The sequence below is a fragment of the Gobio gobio genome (assembly GCF_949357685.1).
Source record: "Gobio gobio genome assembly, chromosome: 8".
NCBI classification, from domain to species: domain Eukaryota; kingdom Metazoa; phylum Chordata; class Actinopteri; order Cypriniformes; family Gobionidae; genus Gobio; species Gobio gobio.
In genome coordinates, this window is record NC_137114.1 from 46,092,539 (window position 1) to 46,113,571 (window position 21,033).

General features: G+C 37.8%; 1 protein-coding gene across 1 annotated transcript; it reads left to right on the forward strand.

Moving 5' to 3' along the window:
- Positions 1-287: 287 nt before the first annotated feature.
- Positions 288-14,317, forward strand: LOC307130112 (SPARC-related modular calcium-binding protein 1-like). Its single transcript, XM_079822989.1, has 11 exons — positions 288-702; positions 4,108-4,282; positions 4,363-4,478; positions 4,636-4,735; positions 6,885-6,935; positions 7,019-7,081; positions 7,430-7,510; positions 7,582-7,774; positions 7,847-7,926; positions 11,015-11,108; positions 13,670-14,317. Exons 1-11 carry the CDS (start codon positions 622-624, stop codon positions 13,914-13,916), a joined length of 1,281 nt encoding a protein of 426 aa, XP_079679115.1. The 5' UTR covers positions 288-621; the 3' UTR covers positions 13,917-14,317.
- The last annotated feature ends 6,716 nt before the right edge of the window (positions 14,318-21,033 follow it).

Consider the following 21,033-nt stretch of genomic DNA (forward strand, 5'->3'; position numbering starts at 1 on the left):
AACAACATGGGTGACACAATATTTATTAGCAATTAGTCTTTTAGACGTCGATTCTAGCTGTGACAGGCAGGTTTGGTCTATTACTGTAACTGTTTTTCCCTCATAAAAGAACGGGAATTTTTCTGTGGTAAAATGCATTATGCCTCAAATGTGGATGGAGCTTAATTTATAGGGCGAACAAGCTCAAAATAGCTGTATGTGCTATGAAAAAACCTCACTTTAGACAGGTTGAGGACTCAAAGAACCAATAGAGAGCTAACTTGTCATCCTCCTAGCCGTCCTGAGGAGGAGTTCCTGTGTGAAAATCAAATGTGAAGAAGGTACAGTAGGCTGTGTCCAGCTCTCCAAATAACATGAGGGAAAGAAGACGTGTCGTTTTTAATGCGTTTAAGCTTATATTATTTTCATTTTTGTCGTCTGTTGGTTGTCGTCGTAGAGTTAAAGCGAGAGCGAACCGTCAGGCTGTTATGACGACCTGAATAAGCGCGGGATTTTTTTGCCGTCTTCAACCTCTGAATCCTGGCCGTTACTGTGGTGAGGACGCGCGGTTTGTGTTTAAATTCACACGCTGGCGGGAAGAGCGCGACTGATCGTAGAACCTGGGCTGTTGTGGCGGGAATCATGCTGGCGTTGACGTTCACCTGTCGCGTACTACTCATCTTTCTGTTGTCAGATTCGGTAAAGATGACGGACGAAAATCAGGTAAACTCACGACTGGAGGAGAGAATAAGGACCTGCTTTCAGCTTACATGTGTAAAATGTATAGTTGTGTGGTACATTTTAACAGATGCAAGGTGTTTTTTGACAGAAAAAGTAAGATTAACATAAGCTTTTACATTTGCTTGATGTATGATATATCGGCCACCATATCGGTATTGGCCGATGTGTTCATTAATGTTGCATATAATTAAATGTTATGTCACACTTTTTTGAAATATAATCTCTAAAAAACGTCACAAAGATTGAGTATGTAATGTTCTAGTGAAGAAAAGAGGGTTTTGTGGATGGCATTGCTCTATGTAATACATTTCCAAGTCAAAACATACACCTGCTGACCTGAGAAAATCCACCTGGCAATGTGAAATGCCCAAGCACAAGCCAAACTATAAATCTGAGCAGGTTAAAAGAGTTTTTGTCTGAAAGAAATACAGAATTTTTATCCTTTAAAATCGCCCCTTCCTCAAAAGGCCCTTATGTTATAGGAGGACAGAAAATTGGCATTCAATTTAAAATATGCACACTGTCAGCAAAGTGGCACCACGTCTCTCATTCATTACTAAACCAACCACCTGAGGCCACTAAGCCTGCGTATTTATTTTCATTCACAGTTATAAAATGGTTAGACATGCCTCATGTCCACAGTGATGCCTTGTTCTCCAACAGAGACATCGTTGACTTTACACGCTTGGGCTGTTGTTTGTTACGGCACTCTTGGCAGGAGCCGGTTTCAGCACAACCATGTTCATGTCACTTTTAATGTTTCAATTGCTGTTGCGTTTTGAAACTGGACCGTGGAGGTGTGGAAAGCCTCCATCCTGATGACTTTGGCAAATCAAGATCGGTAACCGCTGAAGAGTCCAAAACGAAGTATTACTTTAGTACCGTGACTGATTCTATTAGAATTTGTATAATATTCTTGCAGTTGAGACCTAAAAAAATGGTCCTTCCAACTCTAAACATGCCGTGCAAGACAACAACAATTAGGGGACACAGACTTAGTTATTTATGTTATTTAAAGGAAATGTAAGAGAGTCGTGCTCAAAAGTTTACACACCCCTTATAGAATCTGCAAAAATGTTAATATTTGAACAAAATAAGTGGTGATCATACAAAATGCATGTTATTTTTTTATTTAGTACTGTCCTGAATAAGATTTTTTACATAAAATATGTTTACATAGTCCACAAGACAAAAAATAGCTGAATTTATATAAATGACCCTGTTCAAAAGTTTATGAACCCTTGATTCTTAATACTGTGTGTCGTTCCCTGGATGATCCACGGCTGTGTGTGTGTGTGTGTTTTGTGATGGTTGTTCTTGAGTCCCTTGTTTGTCTTGAGCAGTTAAACTGCCCAATGTTCTTCAGAAAAATCCTTCAGGTCCTGCAAAATCTCCAGTTTTCCCAGCATCTTTTGCATATTTGAACTCTTTCCAGCAGGGACTGTATGATTTTGAGATCCATCTTTTCACACTGAGGACGATTTGAGGGACTCAAACACAACTATTAAAAAAGGTTCAAACATTCACAGATGCTCCAGAAGGAAACACAACGCATTAAGAGCCGGGGGGTGAAAACTTTTGAACAGGATGAGGATTTCGTTCTTTTTTTGTTTAAATATAAAAAAAAAATATTTAGTACTGTTTACCTTGATCTTCAGTTTCAAAAAGTTTTCACCCCCCGGCTCTTTAAGCCACAATATGTAGCTTGATGATTGAGCGCGGAATTTGGTGAATTATTTTATAACTCATTAGTTTACATTATATAAAGCCTTAAAGTTCTTCATAATTAAGGGCGTGGTCACTTTGAGTGACAGGTGGATAGCCATTTATCTGCTGTCTGTTAGTCATCGCGTCACTTCAACTCCGCCCACGTCCCGCCTTTTTGTCCATTTTCTGTTATCCGGGAGTAACGCGCGATGACGCGCTGCCAAGATGGCAACGGCCAGCTCGACCCGACTTAACGCTTCAAAACTGCTCTTCAGAATCCTATGGGTGACGTCACGGACACTATGTCCATATTTTTTTACAGTCTATGTTTATAACGTTACTCTGTGTGTTCACTCAGCGGCTGTTATGAGACACAAAGCTAGATCGATATTAGAATATCATATTAATAAATGCTGGATGGCTTGTGTTGCTAAATGGCATGCAATTCATTTTAAAACATATTGTATGATGGAGAAAATGCTGTATCACTGTACAATAATTAGTTTTCTGCCGATGAATGTCTCCAAACAGTCTAATAAAACACATCATATATTAAAGCGTCTTTGGTGTTTCCATGGTTTCTACAAAATAAAACGGAAATCGAAGGTAGCGCGGCTATGATGTCATTGATAGGCGATGCACGGTCCGTGTCCCGGTTAAAATTGCTTATTTCTCTGGATTTAACATTCTTGGAAACATCTGGGATAATGTAAGTACACAAGTCAACAAAATATATAACACTGTTCTGGTGGTTTTTGAATATTTTAACCCAAAAATCTTACATATTTTGCCTTTAATGCACCGTGTTTCCTTTTTTTTTTTTTTTTTGTAAACAAAAACAGCATGTTTTGTAAAGTTTGGTGAATATATTTTCTGAGATTTTCCGAAAAACTGCTGAAGGTCTTCATGGTTTCTCAGTAATGGTTGTGTGTTATTATAGAGGTGGAGATGTGACCACAAATGCCTGGTGTTGCGAACATGTGCAAGTCATTTTGCAAGCTCTCTCTCTCTCTCTCTCTCTCTCTCTCTCTCTCTCTCTCTCTCTCTCTCTCTCTCTCTCTCTCTCTCTCTCTCTCTCTCTCTCTGGCTTCATTAATGGACACACTGCTCTATTCTTTTCATGGATTCAGTAAACACTGCCACAGATGTTTGGGATATCCATGGGTAAAGGGAATCTATGCTGCCTTTTCCCCGTATTACATCTCTATGTACAGAACAAAATCAATCTGACATTGAAAGATTGTTACTGTTGTATTTGGAAAAAAAAACATGCTCTGATATTTCTAAATATTCATTTCAATATTAACCAGCAAACACTGTAACCATACTTTCATTTTTCTTCTCTAATTAAATCAGAGGATGCAGGTGAATGTTATTTTTTAATATTTTATCTTGGGGCTATTTCATCTATAAATATGCACTATTTTCGCTTGCTTTCAACAAGATCATCTGTCCTTTGAGGGAGTGCAAAAATATAAATCTTTCATTAGTGTGTCTCGCATCACCTTACGCATCATGGGACCTCCAGCGTTTTTCACGACAGTAGACTGCTGTTCCTCAGCCAGACACCATGTTTCCCTTTTTTTTTCTGCCCTTTTTGAGAGCTTTTACACAGACTAGCCTTTTACATTCATCCAGATGCAAAAAAACCCCTGACCCCCTCCCATTCTCTAATTATAGTTGCTGGTGTTGGACAAGCAGTGGCCTCAGGTGTGTGTGCTGGACTGCGCTAGAGGGCGCCGTCGGGCTGTATGTGGCAGCAACGGCCGAATGTATAAATCTCTGTGTTCTTTTCAACGTGCCCAGTGCATCAACAGCCAGCTGAGGAGGATGGACACGCTGTCGACATGCACAGGTAAAGACTCATCACAGGGAAACCGTTTTCATCTGCTCTCAGTGGACGATGTCTTAGAAGTGTTGTGTGTTTGCCAGCAGATCCGTTGAGCTCTAGATGTCAGCTGGCCCGCTCTCAAGCTCTGCGGGCCAGCGCTCGTTCGGATTCCTCCGCCATCTTTATCCCGATATGCAAAGCCGACGGAACGTACGCAGAGGTATTGGGATGCTAAAGTCCAACAACTGCATTCATAACTGCGCTCTTAATCTCTAAAGAAACGTAACGTTAATTTGGAGGCATTGTTGTTCATTTTGGTGGCATTTCCAGTTTCAGTTTCCAGCCCTGCATGACCTCTCGTGACCTTTGACCTGTAGGTGCAGTGTCACAATCAGACGGGGTACTGCTGGTGCTCCACCGCTGATGGGATGCCTGTGAGCGGAAGCTCTGTCCTACGCCTGCGGCCCAACTGCACTGGTGAGTTGAACTAATGAGACCATACACTGTAAAAAAGATGGACGATGCGCCTTCACTATCTTTTATTGGGGAAAAGTGAAGCTGACATCTTGCACTGATTTGGGACCTGAGTCTGCGCAGTAGAGAGCAGGAAGTAGAGCCGCGATATCATAACCCGCCCACACTCCTGCAGTATCTGTTAGCTGCAGAACCACTCATTATGTTGGTGTGAAATAAACAGTGATGGAAATGTATAAATTAAAGTTAAAGCTCCAATCTCATCCCAAAAAATCCTGGAAAAAAATATGTTGGTGCTTCAGTGACGACTTCGCTCAGAGAAGCCGTCAATCTCAGCTGTCAATCATTACATCACACTCCCCGTTTTTATAGCATCAAATAACTCACTAAAACCAAACTTATTTTAAAAAACGAACACTTACATCAGTGTGATAATAACAGCCTAAAATTTTTACAGAAATCATCTTTGTAAAAAATCAATTTGATTGTTTAGTTTGTCTTGCGTCCCATTAGAATACATAGAGGGGGCGGGGTTTATGGGGGGGGGGAGATTGAGATGGACCAGTGTTGTTTTAGTATCATTAGCTATGTTTCCATCCACCTAGTTTTATGTGAATTTTGGGATATCCGATTAGAAGACGTGCATAAACTACGATGGAAACACATTACTGAATAAATCTCGGTAAATGTGTTTTCTGTCTGAGGAACAGCAGTCTACTGTCATCTACTGTCGTGAATATAACTTTTTTTTTTGTATATTTATTTTCTGTTTTCATTGTAAGTTTTAAGTTTTAGTCATTTGTTGTGTTTCTTATTGCTTTATTATGTGTTTTAGATATTATAGATATTTAAGAATGGTGGTGCATCTCATAATAACGAGATATGTCATTAAAAAAGTATATTTTTCTTGTTAAAATAGCATATTTTCTCGTAAAGAGGTTATGTCGTTAAAAATTTTTCTCGTTGAAATTACATTTTCTCATCGTCATTAAAACGGTGTATTTTTATTAAAACATATTTTCTCGTCATACTGAGATATGTCATTAAAACGGCATATTTTTCTTGTTAAAATTGCATATTGTCTCATAATAACAAGAAGTTAGGACGTTAAAATGACATTTTCTTGTAATCACAAGATGTTATGTCATTAAAATGGCAAATTTCTATTGTAAAAATGCAATTTTCTCATAATAACGAGATATGTTGTTAAAACGGCATATTTTCTTGTTAAACAGCATATTTTCTCCTAATGAGGTTGTTGTTAAAACAAAATTTTTCTTGTAAAAATGTAATTTTCTCATAATAACAAGATATGACGTAAAATAAAATTTTCTTGACAATAGTATGTTGTCATTAAAACATTTTTCTCTGTAAAATGACATTTTCTCATAATAACAAGATGTTAGGTAATTAAAACGGTGTATTTTTGTTAAAACAACATTTTCTCGTCATACTGAGATATGTCATTAAAACGGTATATTTTTCTTGTTAAAACGGCATATTGGCATAACAAGATGTTATGACGTTAAAATTACATTGTCTTGTAATAATAAGATGTTATGTCATTAAAACAACATATTTGCTCCTAAAAACAAGATGTTATATAATTAAAATGACATATTTTTATTGTAAAAATGCAATTTTTCCATAATAACGAGATATGTCGTTAAAAAGGCATATTTTCTTGTTAAAACAACATCTTTCTCGTAAAACATAATTTTCTCACAATAACGAGTTATGACATTACATAATATCTTTATTGTCATAATGGGAAAACATGTTTTTTTATGACGTCATTACAAGAAAATATATCGTTTTAACGACATAACATCTCGTTATTATGACAATTGAGTGGGGGGGGGGTAACTTCAACTTGAGCTAAATGAAAATGAGAAATGTTGCCTTGGCAACTAGCTGAAACAATGTTTATTTTATTTCAAGTAATACATTTTGTATGGTCTAACAATAATAACCCTGATACTCTGCAAATTGGGCCTTGTTCAGGATTTTCTAAGTGATTAAACATGTGAGTAATAAAGTGGGCTGAAAACATCTGTAGAAGCCTCAGAGAACTGTACGTTTTGAATAGTTAAGCAACACATTTTCTTCACAAAACATAAAGCAATCTGTTTTTCCCTTAACTGTGCTGAAGGTCAGATGTCAGATATTGCTCAGGAAACCGATGTGGAATTAGCACAAGCGAGTGAGTGAACACACACATACACAAATATCTCAGTATAGTGAAATAAAGGTCCCGTTATCTGACATGTTCCTCTCTGTGTTTAGAGCGAGGCGTTCAGTGGCGCTCTCCTCCTGGTCCTGAGCGGCGCTCTGTGCCGACGGATGCAGGTGACATTGCTGATTTCTACATCAAAATCAGATGTCAGAATCTTTTTACAGTCTTTCGCATGAATTTAGTGCTCAAATACAAGCAAAACACAACTAATGTAAAGAAGATTCAAAAACATCTTTATACATATTAATGTCATATTGGGGAAAGTTACTTTTAAAAGTAATGCATCACAATTTTACGTTACTCCCTAAAATTATGTCACGATTGAAAAAATTGCTGAGAATGATTGTTTGTTTGTTTTTTAGTAACAAAAAATTATTATATTTTTGGCAAATGTAAAGGCCCTTACCAAAAGGGAAATGAATAAACCTGAATAATGAGATACCATCTGATTTTAAATACAGGAGCCACTGTGCCTCCATTTTGGATGACAATCCTATTGAACTCTGAACCAAATGGAACCCGTCCCGTCAGACGACCCACAGGTGAGAAGGACATGATCAAGGCTTCATTTGAAGAGTGCGTTTGTTCAGTGTCTCTCTCTGTATTCCTGCAGACTCTCTGAAGAACTGTGAACACGAGAGAATGTCTTTGCTCGCTGAAGCGGGCATTCGGGGGTCAGAAGAGCGTTTTATCCCAGAATGCAGTGCAGATGGCCGGTACAAATCCGTTCAGTGCCACAGCGGCACAGGATACTGCTGGTGTGCGAGAGTGGACTCGGGCCGGCCCATCCCGGGCACTTCGGACAGGTAGCGAGCGCGCGCGCGCGTGTGTGTGTAAGCTAGTGTAGAAAACTGAAACTGATTCTTTTCTCTGTACAGGAACCAACTGCCTGACTGCAGCTCTCAGGAAACACACACACTCATCATCAACAACAGCTACACAGAAACACCTCTCTCAGGTCAGATCTTAGTATATATTAGATCAGGGATGGGCATCTTCGGTCCTGGAGGGCCGCTGTCCTGCAGAGTTTATCTCTAACCCTGATCAAACACACCTGAGCCAGCTAATCAATGTCTTCAGGATTACTAGAAAGGTATAGTCAGGTGAGTTTTTATCAGGGTTGGAGCTCAACTCTGCAGCCCTCCTGGACCGAAGGTGCCCATCCCTGTGTTAGATAAATGGCAAGCAGAATGGGAAGAATGTCAAAATAAATTTGGCATTAATCCACGTTCTCTTTTAAAGTGCCCTGTTATGCTATTTTAAAGGCTCCTAATGCTGTTTTGGAGTCTGCTACAATTAGTTTACATGCATCCAAGGTCAAAAAACACTGTCATTTTCTCATACCATACATTGCAGCATCAGCTCTTTTCTGGTTCGATAAAGGATTCTGTCTCTCTAAACCCCGATTTTCCGAGAGCTTCCTCTGCTCTGATTGGTCAGAATGCCCAGTCTGTTGTGATTGGTCTACGTCAGGGGTGTCCAACCCTGCTCCTGGAGAGCTACCGTCCTGCAGATTTCAGTTCCAACCCTGCTCCAACACACCCGTCTGTAATTATCTAGCACCCTGAACACAATTATTAGCTGGTTCAGGTGTGTTTGATTCAGGTTGGAGCTAAAATCTGCTGGGTGGTAGTCCTCCAGGACCAGGGTTGGACACCCCTGGTCTACATCTTACAGCACGTGTCAGAAACCAAACAGTCATTACCATATCTGAATTTCAGCTCTTCCTCAGCACTTTATACAGTGATCCGAACGGTAACGATAGCGTTGTTTTTACCATATCATTCTTATCCTTTGGAAGTGCAGCAAAGTGGATTTGCTTTCGCTTTCCAGATTAACTACGTAACAACATATATATATTAGGGCTGGGCAAATGAACGCGTTAACGCGGGCGATTAATTTTTTCAGCTTAACGCATTAAAAATATTCAATGCAAATAACGCAGCGTCCATTTTTATATCCATTTTTGCCTAGCGTTACATGATCACGCTCCTATTCATGTAAATGCTTCCAAGCGCGACAAGACACGAGAACGCGCTGTATGTCAATGTGTGTGTGTGTGTGTGTGTGTCAACGTCCTGTCTGTGTGGCTGCGTCTCATGTCAGCTAATCGAGGGACACTCTGACACACACACACAGACACTCGACGCACAGACAGACTCGTGTCAGTCTCCTGCTCACATCGAGTTCTCTTTTGCTCTTGAACAAACAATAACAACAACACAGAGAATTTTGAGTATTCTCATATTAGGAGTCTTAAATTAGTTAAATAACGTCTTAAATGAACTTAAAGAGTTGTGAGGAAATGAGCTGCGCGGGACAGCGCGTCAGACCCACGTCATGTTCGTCAGCTGCTGTTCTTAAAGTGACAGGAGCACTGATGATGCCTGTCATTAATGTTCATCAAAGAACAACGGGAACAGAGAAAATTGTAGCTATAATGATTAATCTATATTTCATTTATTATTTATGCAGTTTAGAAAGGTGTTTGATAACTATTACATTTCTGTATATGTCTAACAGGGAAGGCCATGGGTAAATATAACATTATTTATTTTGGGTTTATGTAAATATTGTTTTAAGTTCACTAAAATTAAAAGTAGTTAAATTAAAGGTTCGGACCTTGGTGCTGACTTTCAGGTGTGAAAACCTGGGGTAGAATTGCATGATCTGTTGAACTGAGGATGTGGGCGATTTTACCAGAGGTGGCCAGCATGAAAAAAAAATTATGCAAAAAGTTTTATAAATATACTGTATATAAATTTGGATTTCATACATTCTTATTTCTTATTCAAACAAAATCCTGTCATGCAGCCATCTCCTCCCTTCCTCTTTCATCCTCATCCTTTTCACCAAACATGTATTTTAGTTGGACAGATCAATAGAGTACAAAGAACATAAAACACCATGTGGAACATTACATTGTTTGTAAGTCAAAGACGAGCCACTTTCCTTTATTCACAGGGGTTAGTTGCCCCAGGCGAGTATCACACATTATGAGGTTTTTTTAATCTACGCTATTGATTCAATGCAAATGAACAAGCGCGCTGTATTTGTTGCGTAGTGTCGTGTATGTTCAAGCAAGCCAGATATGCTCAGATTCTGTGCAATATGCAGTATTTTATATATCATGATGACTCATGAGTTCAGTATTTGTCGCTAAATCTGCGCAGTTTTGGCTTACACAAACTTCTCCAGCAAACTGAGTAAACATAAGTAACCCGCCAAATTGGCTAGTGATTTGACAGCGTTACCCGCCACAGTTGATTTTTACCCGCATTTGGCAGGTGTTCATTTCCAACCGGGGCGGGGCAAAGTAGACGTTGTTTGAGGCAGCCAATGAAGACCATAGGCTGGCATTATGCAAATCTGTTACAAACCTACGTAGGTTCGTGCAGAAAGTGAGACTGGTTTTGCTGACGATTCATTTCAGGCAGTTCAGAATCGGTTCTTTTCTTTTAGCAGACACAATAACTTTATTTGACCTTTTATTTGAACTTTTATTTATTGATCTTTGAAACTTTGCAGACGTTTTACATTCACAAACAGCTTTATTACACATTGCAATGAAAGGTCATGCCTGAAAAAGCATAATAGGGGCACTTTAAATCCAGACATGATCAAGTTATGTATACGAGGTGTTGTATAGGCCACAGTAGACTGACCCATGGGTATTTATTGAAGGGCAACGAACCACCAAAATGTCAATATTGTAGCACTAAATCATGTTTTTGGTAAGCCTAATTTTTTATTTCATTAGACAAGCATTTTTATCAGCACAATCTTTGAAGGAAATATTTTGTAAAACTTTTATCTTTATCTTTTATAGAGTTAGTTTATAGTTTAGCCTTTTTTCAAAGTTGAATTTTGTAAATGTAATATTGATTGTATTGTTTGTTGAATATTGATGTTATCTGTTATGTAATAGCCTGTGAGCCTATGACAATAAATTATAATACAACCAGCAGGTTAGATCTTACTCTATTTGACTCTCTAAAAAACATATCACCATTTTAATTTTGCAATATCTGTGTGTGTTTGTATAGGTTGTCCCAGTGTACGAAAGACAGACTTTTTGAAGAGTTTAATACAAGCATTTCAGGAGGAAGTTGAAAGTGTTGCTCCATCTTCTCCTGACAGGTTAGACACACACACACACACACACACACACACACACACACACACACACACACACACACACACACACACACACACACACACACACACACACACACACACACACACACACACACACACACACACACACACACACACACACACACACACACACACACACACACACACACACGTATTACAGTCATTAGACATAAAGACAAGCCGTTATCAGAGTAAACGTTCACTCTTTCAACACACGGTGAATCAACAAGGTTGATTCAACGATTTTGCATATGGTAACACTTTATTTTACAGTGTCCTTGTTACACGTTACATGTAGTTACTGTAGTAGTAACTATAATTACATGCAACTAACCCTAAACCAAACCCTAATCCTACCTTAGTACATGTAGTTAATTATTATTACACAGTATTTAAATGCATAATTAGACTGTAAAACTGACCCCTTAAAATAAAGTGTAACCCAAATCAGCATTGATATCACAACACTGTTTCAAAGTCTTACATCTTCAAGTGTTTTGTTAAACTTTTTACAACCATTTAGAATTGGACTTTCTGTAACACTTTATTTTAAGGTGACGTAGTTACACGTTACTACATGCACTTACTATAGCAATAACAGTAAATTATGCATAATTACAAGTAACTAACCTTAAACCAAACCCTAACCGTAACTCTATAGTAAGTACATGTAGTTAATTAATATTACTTAGTACGTATTTGAGTAAGTAAAATGCAACTACTTCACCTTAAAATAAAGTGTAGCCAAACATTGACATTTTTTCAACCACATTTCAATGCTGACATATGAGTTTCTTACTCAACCAGTAAATATTAAAACACTGTATGTATGAAAAGAGAACATATGTTTTTTTAATTCAGTTTGGTTGCAGAAATCACTTACAGTGTTAAAAACTATTAAAAAACATTTTTATTCATTGAAATAAAGCTGAAATAAAATAAAAAACTTGAAAGACGAACTCTTACCAAACGTAAACGAAAATTACAAATGTTGCATTTGCAACTAACTGAAAGTTGCAATACTGAAATGGCTAAAACTGAAATAAATATAAAATAAAGCTAAATAGAAATATAAAAAAACTAAAATTAACACTCGCCAAGCGCAAAATGTGAGTACAAATCAGTGTTTGTGAGTATGAAATGGATAGGCCAGCGCTTCATCAACAAATGAAATATTCAAGCGCAAGAAGACACGAAAGGGAGCTAATTTCATTACCTGCGTTGTGAGGATAGTTTTGTGTGTGTAAACATCGGAAGCGCGCGCCCAGAAAGCCGCGTCTCAGACAGTGCACAAATACTAAACTGAGCTCACATCTTCTTGCACTTGAGTGGACAAATTCACTGTATCCTAGTATACATAGTCGTTTTTTCTTAAAGGAACACGCCACTATTTTTGAAAATAGGCTCATTTTCCAACTCCCCTAGAGTTAAACAGTTGAGTTTTACCGTTTTGATGATATAATGATATTATGCAGCACCTGAAAATAGTCCCCAGCACGCTCTCTGTGCAAGCAGGTTGTCACGTTGGTTATGTTGACGGAAGTTAGCATATTTTCAGGCGCTGCGTTATATCATTATATCATCAAAACGTGGTACGGCAGGCGGCAGCAAAGTTCCTTGATTATTACGCAGGAATGAGAGTAGCCATATTGGCCTAGAAAATTGCAACTTTTCATTTTCCGTCGGTCTTAGTACACAATGTAACTACAGAAGAGTCAAGTTTTAAAGAGGAAAAATATTGAAACTCTTTGGTTATGTTTTTAGCGCGATGCTAACGGTCTAATCAGAGTCAATGATCTATGTTAAACTAAAAGTGCTACCGCCAGACCCGGAGATCGGCTGAATGGATTTGAAAACGGTAAAACTCAACTGTTTAACTCTAGGGGAGCTGGAAAATTATTTTCAAAAATAGTGGAGTGTTCCTTTAAGTTAACGGATGAGAAAGTAAATGCATGTGTAACAGTATCAGTATATTAGATCCGTGCATTCGCTCTTAAAGTGACAGCAGCCTAATATTCCTGCTGCTTCATTCATTAATAAGGATGTTTTATTTATACAGTGAAGGCTATGCAGTGTTATTTTACATTTGCTTACATTATTACATTTCTGTACTTGAAAACTACTGTTACTGTATAAATAACCTGAAATCTTTGTTATATTGTATTTATTTGTGCTATTGCTAGTAATTTGATTATCTGTTCTTATTTTAATACTGACTGTTACTTGTCTTTAATAATGTTTTAATATTAGTAGTTAGGCTAGTAGTTTTAGATGTGGTGTCAAAATTGCAATTGTGGAAAATGTTTGTCATTACTTTCATGACTGGTAATAAATATTTATGGGTGGTAAATTTTAAGTCACCGGCCATAAGCACATAACAAAATGAAAATATAAAAATAAAAGCCAATTCAATAGTATATAAATAATACTAAAACTACACATCTTTAGAGGAAAATGTCCTTTTTTTGTGATCTTTCTACATTGTCATTCCTGTGGCGTTGTTCCAGAGCTTCCATCATTGACTGATTCCTCTGGTCTTTCAGGACACCCGAGGGCCGTCCTCGCATACCCACCTCTCTTCCCTCTGTTCACACTCTCCGTCAGTACTTTATGCGGCTGGACGCAGACGGTAATGGGGTTCTCAGCAAGCGAGAAGCTCGTCCGTTACGGCTCCTGCTCCGCAGAAGTCTGCGTCCTCGCCGCTGTGCCAAGAAGTTCTTGCAGCTCTGTGACCGTAACGCAGACCGTCTCCTCAGCACTCAAGAGCTCACATCCTGTCTTGGCATTTGAGGCCGAACTCCATAAATATTGTCTAAGATGAAGCATCTTTGGAAATGGTTTCAGACTTCAGTTTGACCTTCATCTCTCCACAGCTCCTTTGAGTCTGTGACTGCAGCGTTCAATCACTTCACTCTGGGTTTCTGAATCGGTTTCAGCTCTCGCCGGCGCACTGACCTTTTCACTTATGCAAGTCCAAACGCTGTGCCTTTCAAATAAAGGACTCGTTATTGGTTTTGTAAAAATAACCACGGGTTAGCCTTTCTGACCGCTGGAGTGCATTTGAGTGGCTGAGAGTGAGTTTGGACACACTACAGTACCATTATACATGAACATTGTAATAATTCAGTATAACCCTGAAACTAAAAACATTCAACAAAATGTGTTGCTTGAAATAAAATGAATGTTAACTGAAATAAAAAATAAAATATAGAAAAACTTATTTCATTTCTGCTAGTTGCCAATGCAACTTTTCTAAATTTTTGTTTAGTTTTTAGTATTCAACAAAAAAAAAAATTAAGCCTTTTTTTCAAGATTTACGCATTTCAATTAATAGTAAAATTCCATCAAATTGAATTGAATAATACTTACATAATATTTATATTATGAATTAAGACTTAAATGAGTAAAAAAAATAGAGCTTAATAAACTTAATATATACACTTAATATATATTTTTGTCTATTATCTGTTCCATTAGGATTTACACAAAATGTGTATATATATATATATATATATATATATATATATATATATATATATATATATATATATATATATATATATATATATATATATATATATATATATATATATATATATATATATATATATATATATATATATATATATACACACACACACACACACACTCATTTAAGTCTTAATTCATTATATGAGTAATAATGTAAGGATTATTTAATTCAATATGAGGGAATTTTACTATTAATTGAAATGCGTAAATCTTGAAAAAAAGTTTTACATTTGGTGTACTAAAATAACTAAAACTAAAAACGAGTAACAATTATTCAAACATTAAAAAACCTTATAAAATAAAAAACTACAAAATTACTAAAACTTTAACTACATTAAAATGAGAAGTTAAAATATAAAAATAAAAACTATTTCAAAATATCAATAAAAACTATAACAGTATCTCATTTATACTAAAATCAAATTGATTTATTGCTAAATAAATATTACTTAATTTCATACATTTTTTTTTCATTTAAACCTAGAAATAACCAGATTTTAGGACCAAATAGGCTATGTAGTGAATACAAAATTATTAAAATCTAAAGTTATTTTGATATCAATTGAGCCTACATGTTTTTAATTAATTTTTATGTTTACGAGTTGAATAAATGTAAAATAGAAGCACTGATCTCAGATTTTTAACCTAATTTTATGTCAAAGTACTTTGGTATTTCTCTCAGGTTTTGTGTTTCTTCAGCACTGACAGGAGGAGGTCAGATCCACAGTAAGTCCTTGAATATGAGTAAGTGTGAATGGAAAATTCATAATAATGTGGCCCAAACACCCTGACAGGTGTAAAAAAGGTTTTTAAGCCACCTTTATTAAAATGCTGTCACTGTCAGATTGCACCCCGTTTATTCCAGTGTGTTTGTTTCGCAAGTAGGCCTAAGCTATTTTCTGTAATTGGTCACGTCCTATTTATTCAACTGGTCTGGAAAAATAACAAAATACAGTCCAATAAATTGCACTACTTAAACTAGGGTGTTTATGATTACGATGATGGATTAAAATAATATGATAACAAATATCAAGGCGCACAACGGACAGTTTTTGTACAGCTAAAATAAACGGAAGTGAAAGAGACCGGAACAATCAAGTTAAAATGGCCGCGCCCTTACGTTAAGAATAAGGTGAGTGTAACTTATGTGTTTACATGTTGGAGTGTGTTTTTTTTTACTTTCTCCTGATCTTGAACAACGTTTGACCTGCAGGCTTCTGCTTCGGTGGATAGTCAAGTAAAACCAGCAACACCGAAGGACACCCCTAGGTGTCAGTGCAACTCCAGTCCAGATCTGAGTGATTCTCCGTCGCTTTTGTTGACTAGCAATTTACTCTCAAATGACACAACTCTGTTATCATTCATTTCGAAGGTGGTTTTGTTTGAATGTCAAGTAAGTGAGATATCATTGAGCACACTTGTATATTTCACTGTCTTTGTTCTTATTCAAAACACCCTTTCCACAGATTGTGATGGTGTTTTTCCCACAAGTAGCTAGGTTAGCTTATTAACATCGTAAATCTATGGCATGCAAAGTTTTTTATATGTTCTGTTTTAAAAATGTACTTTAATGACTAAATAGCCTAATTTATGCTATGTTACCTTGGCTTTTAATTACAAAACACTGCTGTGAGGGTGTTTCTAAAGGCCGAGGGAGCCCTTGTGAAAAAGCAGTGCACTTAATTGTATTGAGTGTACTTCAAATCTTAATATTTAATAAGTAGCCTATATTTTTAAAATGCAGTATTTGCAGATAATATAATATGAACGATATAAAGGCCACTTAAGTGTACTTAAAGAAAGTACACACTTGAGTACACTTTTAAAAAGTGCATTTTAATGTCAAATTTAAAGTTTTACTTTAAATTACACTTTTAAATCATTGTTTTAATAATCTTTTGTTGTGCTTTTAACCACTTATTTTGATGTGTTGACTAACATACTTAAGCACATGTAAAATAGGCTACTAATTTTACTGTAGTGTTATTTGATAATTCAAAGTTAATATATTTTAAGTGTTTTAAATTGCAACTTTATCATTACAAATGTGCTATTAAAATATATTTAAATACATGCCATTCAAATACATGACAAGTTTCAACATAAATGACATTAAAGTAGGCTATATTTTAGTTTACTTGTCAGTCCATTTGGCAGCACACTTTAACCATATTTCAAAGACAATAGAAGTCATACTTAAGTGGGTCAACTAACTGCATGCAATATACATTTAAACTATAGTACATTTTCAATTAATTTTAAATAACATGTAACTTAATGTTTCTGACACTTAGTTGCATTGCATAATTTCCAAAACATATGATAATCTCTTTTCTGACTGCCGTAATCAGTCTCTCTAAGTCGTGGAAACACTGTTGTGTATTTTTTTTATTATCATTTAAGCCAATTTATTCATTCATTATTATTATTAACACACACTTTTTCCCCCTGTCAATGTCAATTTCACTGGCCCACAAACATTACGTAAACAAGTGTGCTTCACATATGACTTGACAAGCTGTTGGACAGAATATGTTACAATCTCTGGTTAGAGGAGACTGTTTACTCCCCTTAAGCTCACTGTTAGCCATGGTAGTGAATACATTTGAATAATCAGTATTGGTTTGGATCTAGAGAATCATCTATACTCAGTTTCTCCATCTACACTGTAAAATCCACCCTCTCTATCTCTCTATCACCCTATCATTATTAGATCTGTCCTGTAGGTGTGCAGCGGGCAGAAATTGGACATTAATAAATCATAAATCGACTTCATTTCTGAAGATGGATTCAGTCTCTCCATTAAGATTAGGATAATAACCGTGGAGTAAATTAAATAAAGTGTGTGATAAAGGGATTTTCAGCAGTTCCTGATGGAAAAACCAGTTCATACCAGCTTAATGTGGTCAGGTGTGTTCTTGAAATTAGTAACAACCAATAACTTGTACGTTTCTGCTCCTGTGTGGTCTGCTGCTACCTAACCAGCGGGACCTTGGACCCAGTTTGCAGTTTAGAGGAAGAACTCGTCTCTGGTTTTGCCAGATCGGGGGTACAGATCTTTGAAGAGTATAGTAGCATGCAAAAAAACATTGCAAATGCTGTCGAACCATGTTTTATGGAGAGTTGTAACTGTTCAGTATATCCTCTCAGTCTTTTGTTCTGACTTCTTTTGGAGGTTCATAGTTCATACTAATTAATGTCCTCATTTGCCCAAACTAATTTAAAGTCATTGGCTGCATCCAAAATCGAACAGTGTGGCGTAAAATAGTATGTGACGAGCAGTATGTTCGAATTCGTAGTACTCATAAAACAGTTCCCAGATGACCTACTACTTCTGACGAGATTCTGAAGTGTGTATATGATGGACACTTTACTATCCCACGAGGCCACGGGAGAGGATTTGTGTATGGCAGTGAAGCGATATAGGTCACATGATGACATCCAGATTACATTCATAGTCTATAGAACATACTTTTTTAGCTGTCGTAAAGTAGTTACTTATTCAAAATAAGTACCTACTCAAGAGAGTATGAGATTTCCAACGCAGCCACTGTGATCAAAGCAATAGCAAACCACAACAATCCATTCCACAAGGATGGACAACGTTTCTCCACTTCCTTCCACTATAGAAAAACAAAGCCAAAATATCCCAGAAACTAGCCTGACTTCATCATACTCAATTCTAGTCAGAATATGAGTCTGATGCTCCTCCATTGTGCTGTGATTTATGGGGCGTGTTTCAACCGAACCAGGAAAGAAAATGCCTCTGCACTCAATTGGATAGACCTACAACCAATCAGAGCAATGGAGCGACGCATAGTTGAACTCAACTGCACACACGCTGGTAGAAGTAGAAGAAGAAGATGAGTGTAAACGATCTTTGACAGTGTTGTAAAAAATAATTTAAGGATACACAGAGTACTTATCATTTGAGAGAAATAGTAAAGGTGAATGCATATACGAACAAGTTCTCCGTTTAGGATTAGAACAAATTCAACTCAAACTCTCTTTGTGACGTGAATGCTTATGTTACTGTTGATCATCTGTCCATCATCGTGTAAGGCCCACCCTGACAATTTGATTGGTTCGAACAGCTCTGGTACGAGCATAGTTGCTCCACAACGGACCAAGTCCAGACCGAACTTCCTGACCTCAAATGTTGTGGGCGGGGCTAAGTTCAGCTGGCATCCAGGCTACCCAGAAATAGTTGTCGGAGCCAGAGTCGGTTGAGATCCTGAGGTGAAGCTTTGGTATCAAGGTCCCGCCAATCCTCTCGCTCCTGCAGACTCGATCGTTAGCACAGCTGTCAATCCTAAAATGACAGAAATCGTCTTTGTAAAAAATTTTTTTGAAGTGTAATTGGATTTTTTGGTTTGGCTCGTGTCCCATTTGATTACATGGAGAGGGTGGGGTTTATGACCTATACTGCATCCAGCCAGCAGGGGACGATCGAAATGCTTTGGCTTCACTTTTCAGGACGTGTGCGGCACATGAGGGGTGTGTCTCAAATAGCTCCCTAGTTCAGTAGTCAGGGTACTAATCAAGGAGTCAGCCATTTTATTTCTCTTTCCATGTCGCTGGAAATGGAGCCATCACTGTCCCTGTTTACACCTGGTATTAAGATGCGTTTTGTTCGATCGGATCACAAGTAGACGAGGGAGACACATTCCCGGTTACACCTGGTGTTTGAATCCGTCTCTTTTGTCCACTTTCAACCACTTTTGTACTATTGGGAGGTAAATATGTGTTTTTTCAGATCTATTGACCTAATGGGCAAAACAAGCTTGCGCATTTGACATATTAACGCGACCGGAGTTGAGGGAAAACACACGGAGAGCATCAGCTTTAATTTCTGGTCTGACAGCCGCAAAATGTGTCTGTTCAAAATGTATTTGACCACAAGAGTGTTTACACTACGAATGTGTTTTCAACTACCTCTGGAAGTGGTTGAAAGTGGACAAGCTCAAAGCGTTTTAGAGCCCGTTTACACCTGTATTTAACATTGTCCTCTTGCGATACAATCCACAAAAACGCATCTTAAAGGGATAGTTCACCCAAAAACGCCATAACTTCCTGTGAATAAGGTCAAAATACCGGCGCGGTCATAGATAAATACATACACTCACCTAAAGGATTATTAGGAACACCATACTAATACTGTGTTTGACCCCCTTTCGCCTTCAGAACTGCCTTAATTCTACGTGGCATTGATTCAACAAGGTGCTGAAAGCATTCTTTAGAAATGTTGGCCCATATTGATAGGATAGCATCTTGCAGTTGATGGAGATTTGTGGGATGCACATCCAGGGCACGAAGCTCCCGTTCCACCACATCCCAAAGATGCTCTACTGGGTTGAGATCTGGTGACTGTGGGGGCCATTTTAGTCCAGTGAACTCATTGTCATGTTCAAGAAACCAATTTGAAATGATTGGAGCTTTGTGACATGGTGCATTATCCTGCTGGAAGTAGCCATCAGAGGATGGGTACATGGTTGTCATAAAGGGATGGACATGGTCAGAAACAATGCTCAGGTAGGCCGTGGCATTTAAACGATGCCCAATTGGCACTAAGGGGCCTAAAGTGTGCCAAGAAAACATCCCCCACACCATTACACCACCACCACCAGCCTGCACAGTGGTAACAAGGCATGATGGATCCATGTTCTCATTCTGTTTACGCCAAATTCTGACTCTACCATCTGAATGTCTCAACAGAAATCGAGACTCATCAGACCAGGCAACATTTTTCCAGTCTTCAACTGTCCAATTTTGGTGAGCTCGTGCAAATTGTAGCCTCTTTTTCCTATTTGTAGTGGAGATGAGTGGTACCCGGTGGGGTCTTCTGCTGTTGTAGCCCATCCGCCTCAAGGTTGTGCGTGTTGTGGCATCACAAATGCTTTGCTGCATACCTCGGTTGTAACGAGTGGTTATTTCAGTCAAAGTTGCTCTTCTATCAGCTTGAATCAGTCGGCCCATTCTCCTCTGACCTCGAGCATCAACAAGGCATTTTCACCCACAGGACTGCCGCATACTGGATGTTTTTCCCTTTTCACACCATTCTTTGTAAACCCTAGAAATGGTTGTGCGTGAAAATCCCAGTAACTGAGCAGATTGTGAAATACTCAGACCGGCCCGTCTGGCACCAGCAACCATGCCACGCTCAAAATTGCTTAAATCACCTTTCTTTCCCATTCTGACATTCAGTTTGGAGTTCAGGAGATTGTCTTGACCAGGACCACACCCCTAAATGCATTGAAGCAACTGCCATGTGATTGGTTGATTAGATAATTGCATTAATGAGAAATTGAACAGGTGTTCCTAATAATCCTTTAGGTGAGTGTAGATGCCACATTAGTGCCTGTGCGGATCGGTCGAA

Bases quoted from the DNA above. Each gene is read 5' to 3' on its own strand.
- LOC307130112 (XM_079822989.1), top strand. From the start codon at position 622: ATGCTGGCGTTGACGTTCACCTGTCGCGTACTACTCATCTTTCTGTTG. The intron at 7,082-7,429 runs GTGACATTGCTG...TTTTAAATACAG, and splicing joins CTCTGTGCCGACGGATGCAG to GAGCCACTGTGCCTCCATTT. The intron at 7,927-11,014 runs GTCAGATCTTAG...GTGTTTGTATAG, and splicing joins CACAGAAACACCTCTCTCAG to GTTGTCCCAGTGTACGAAAG.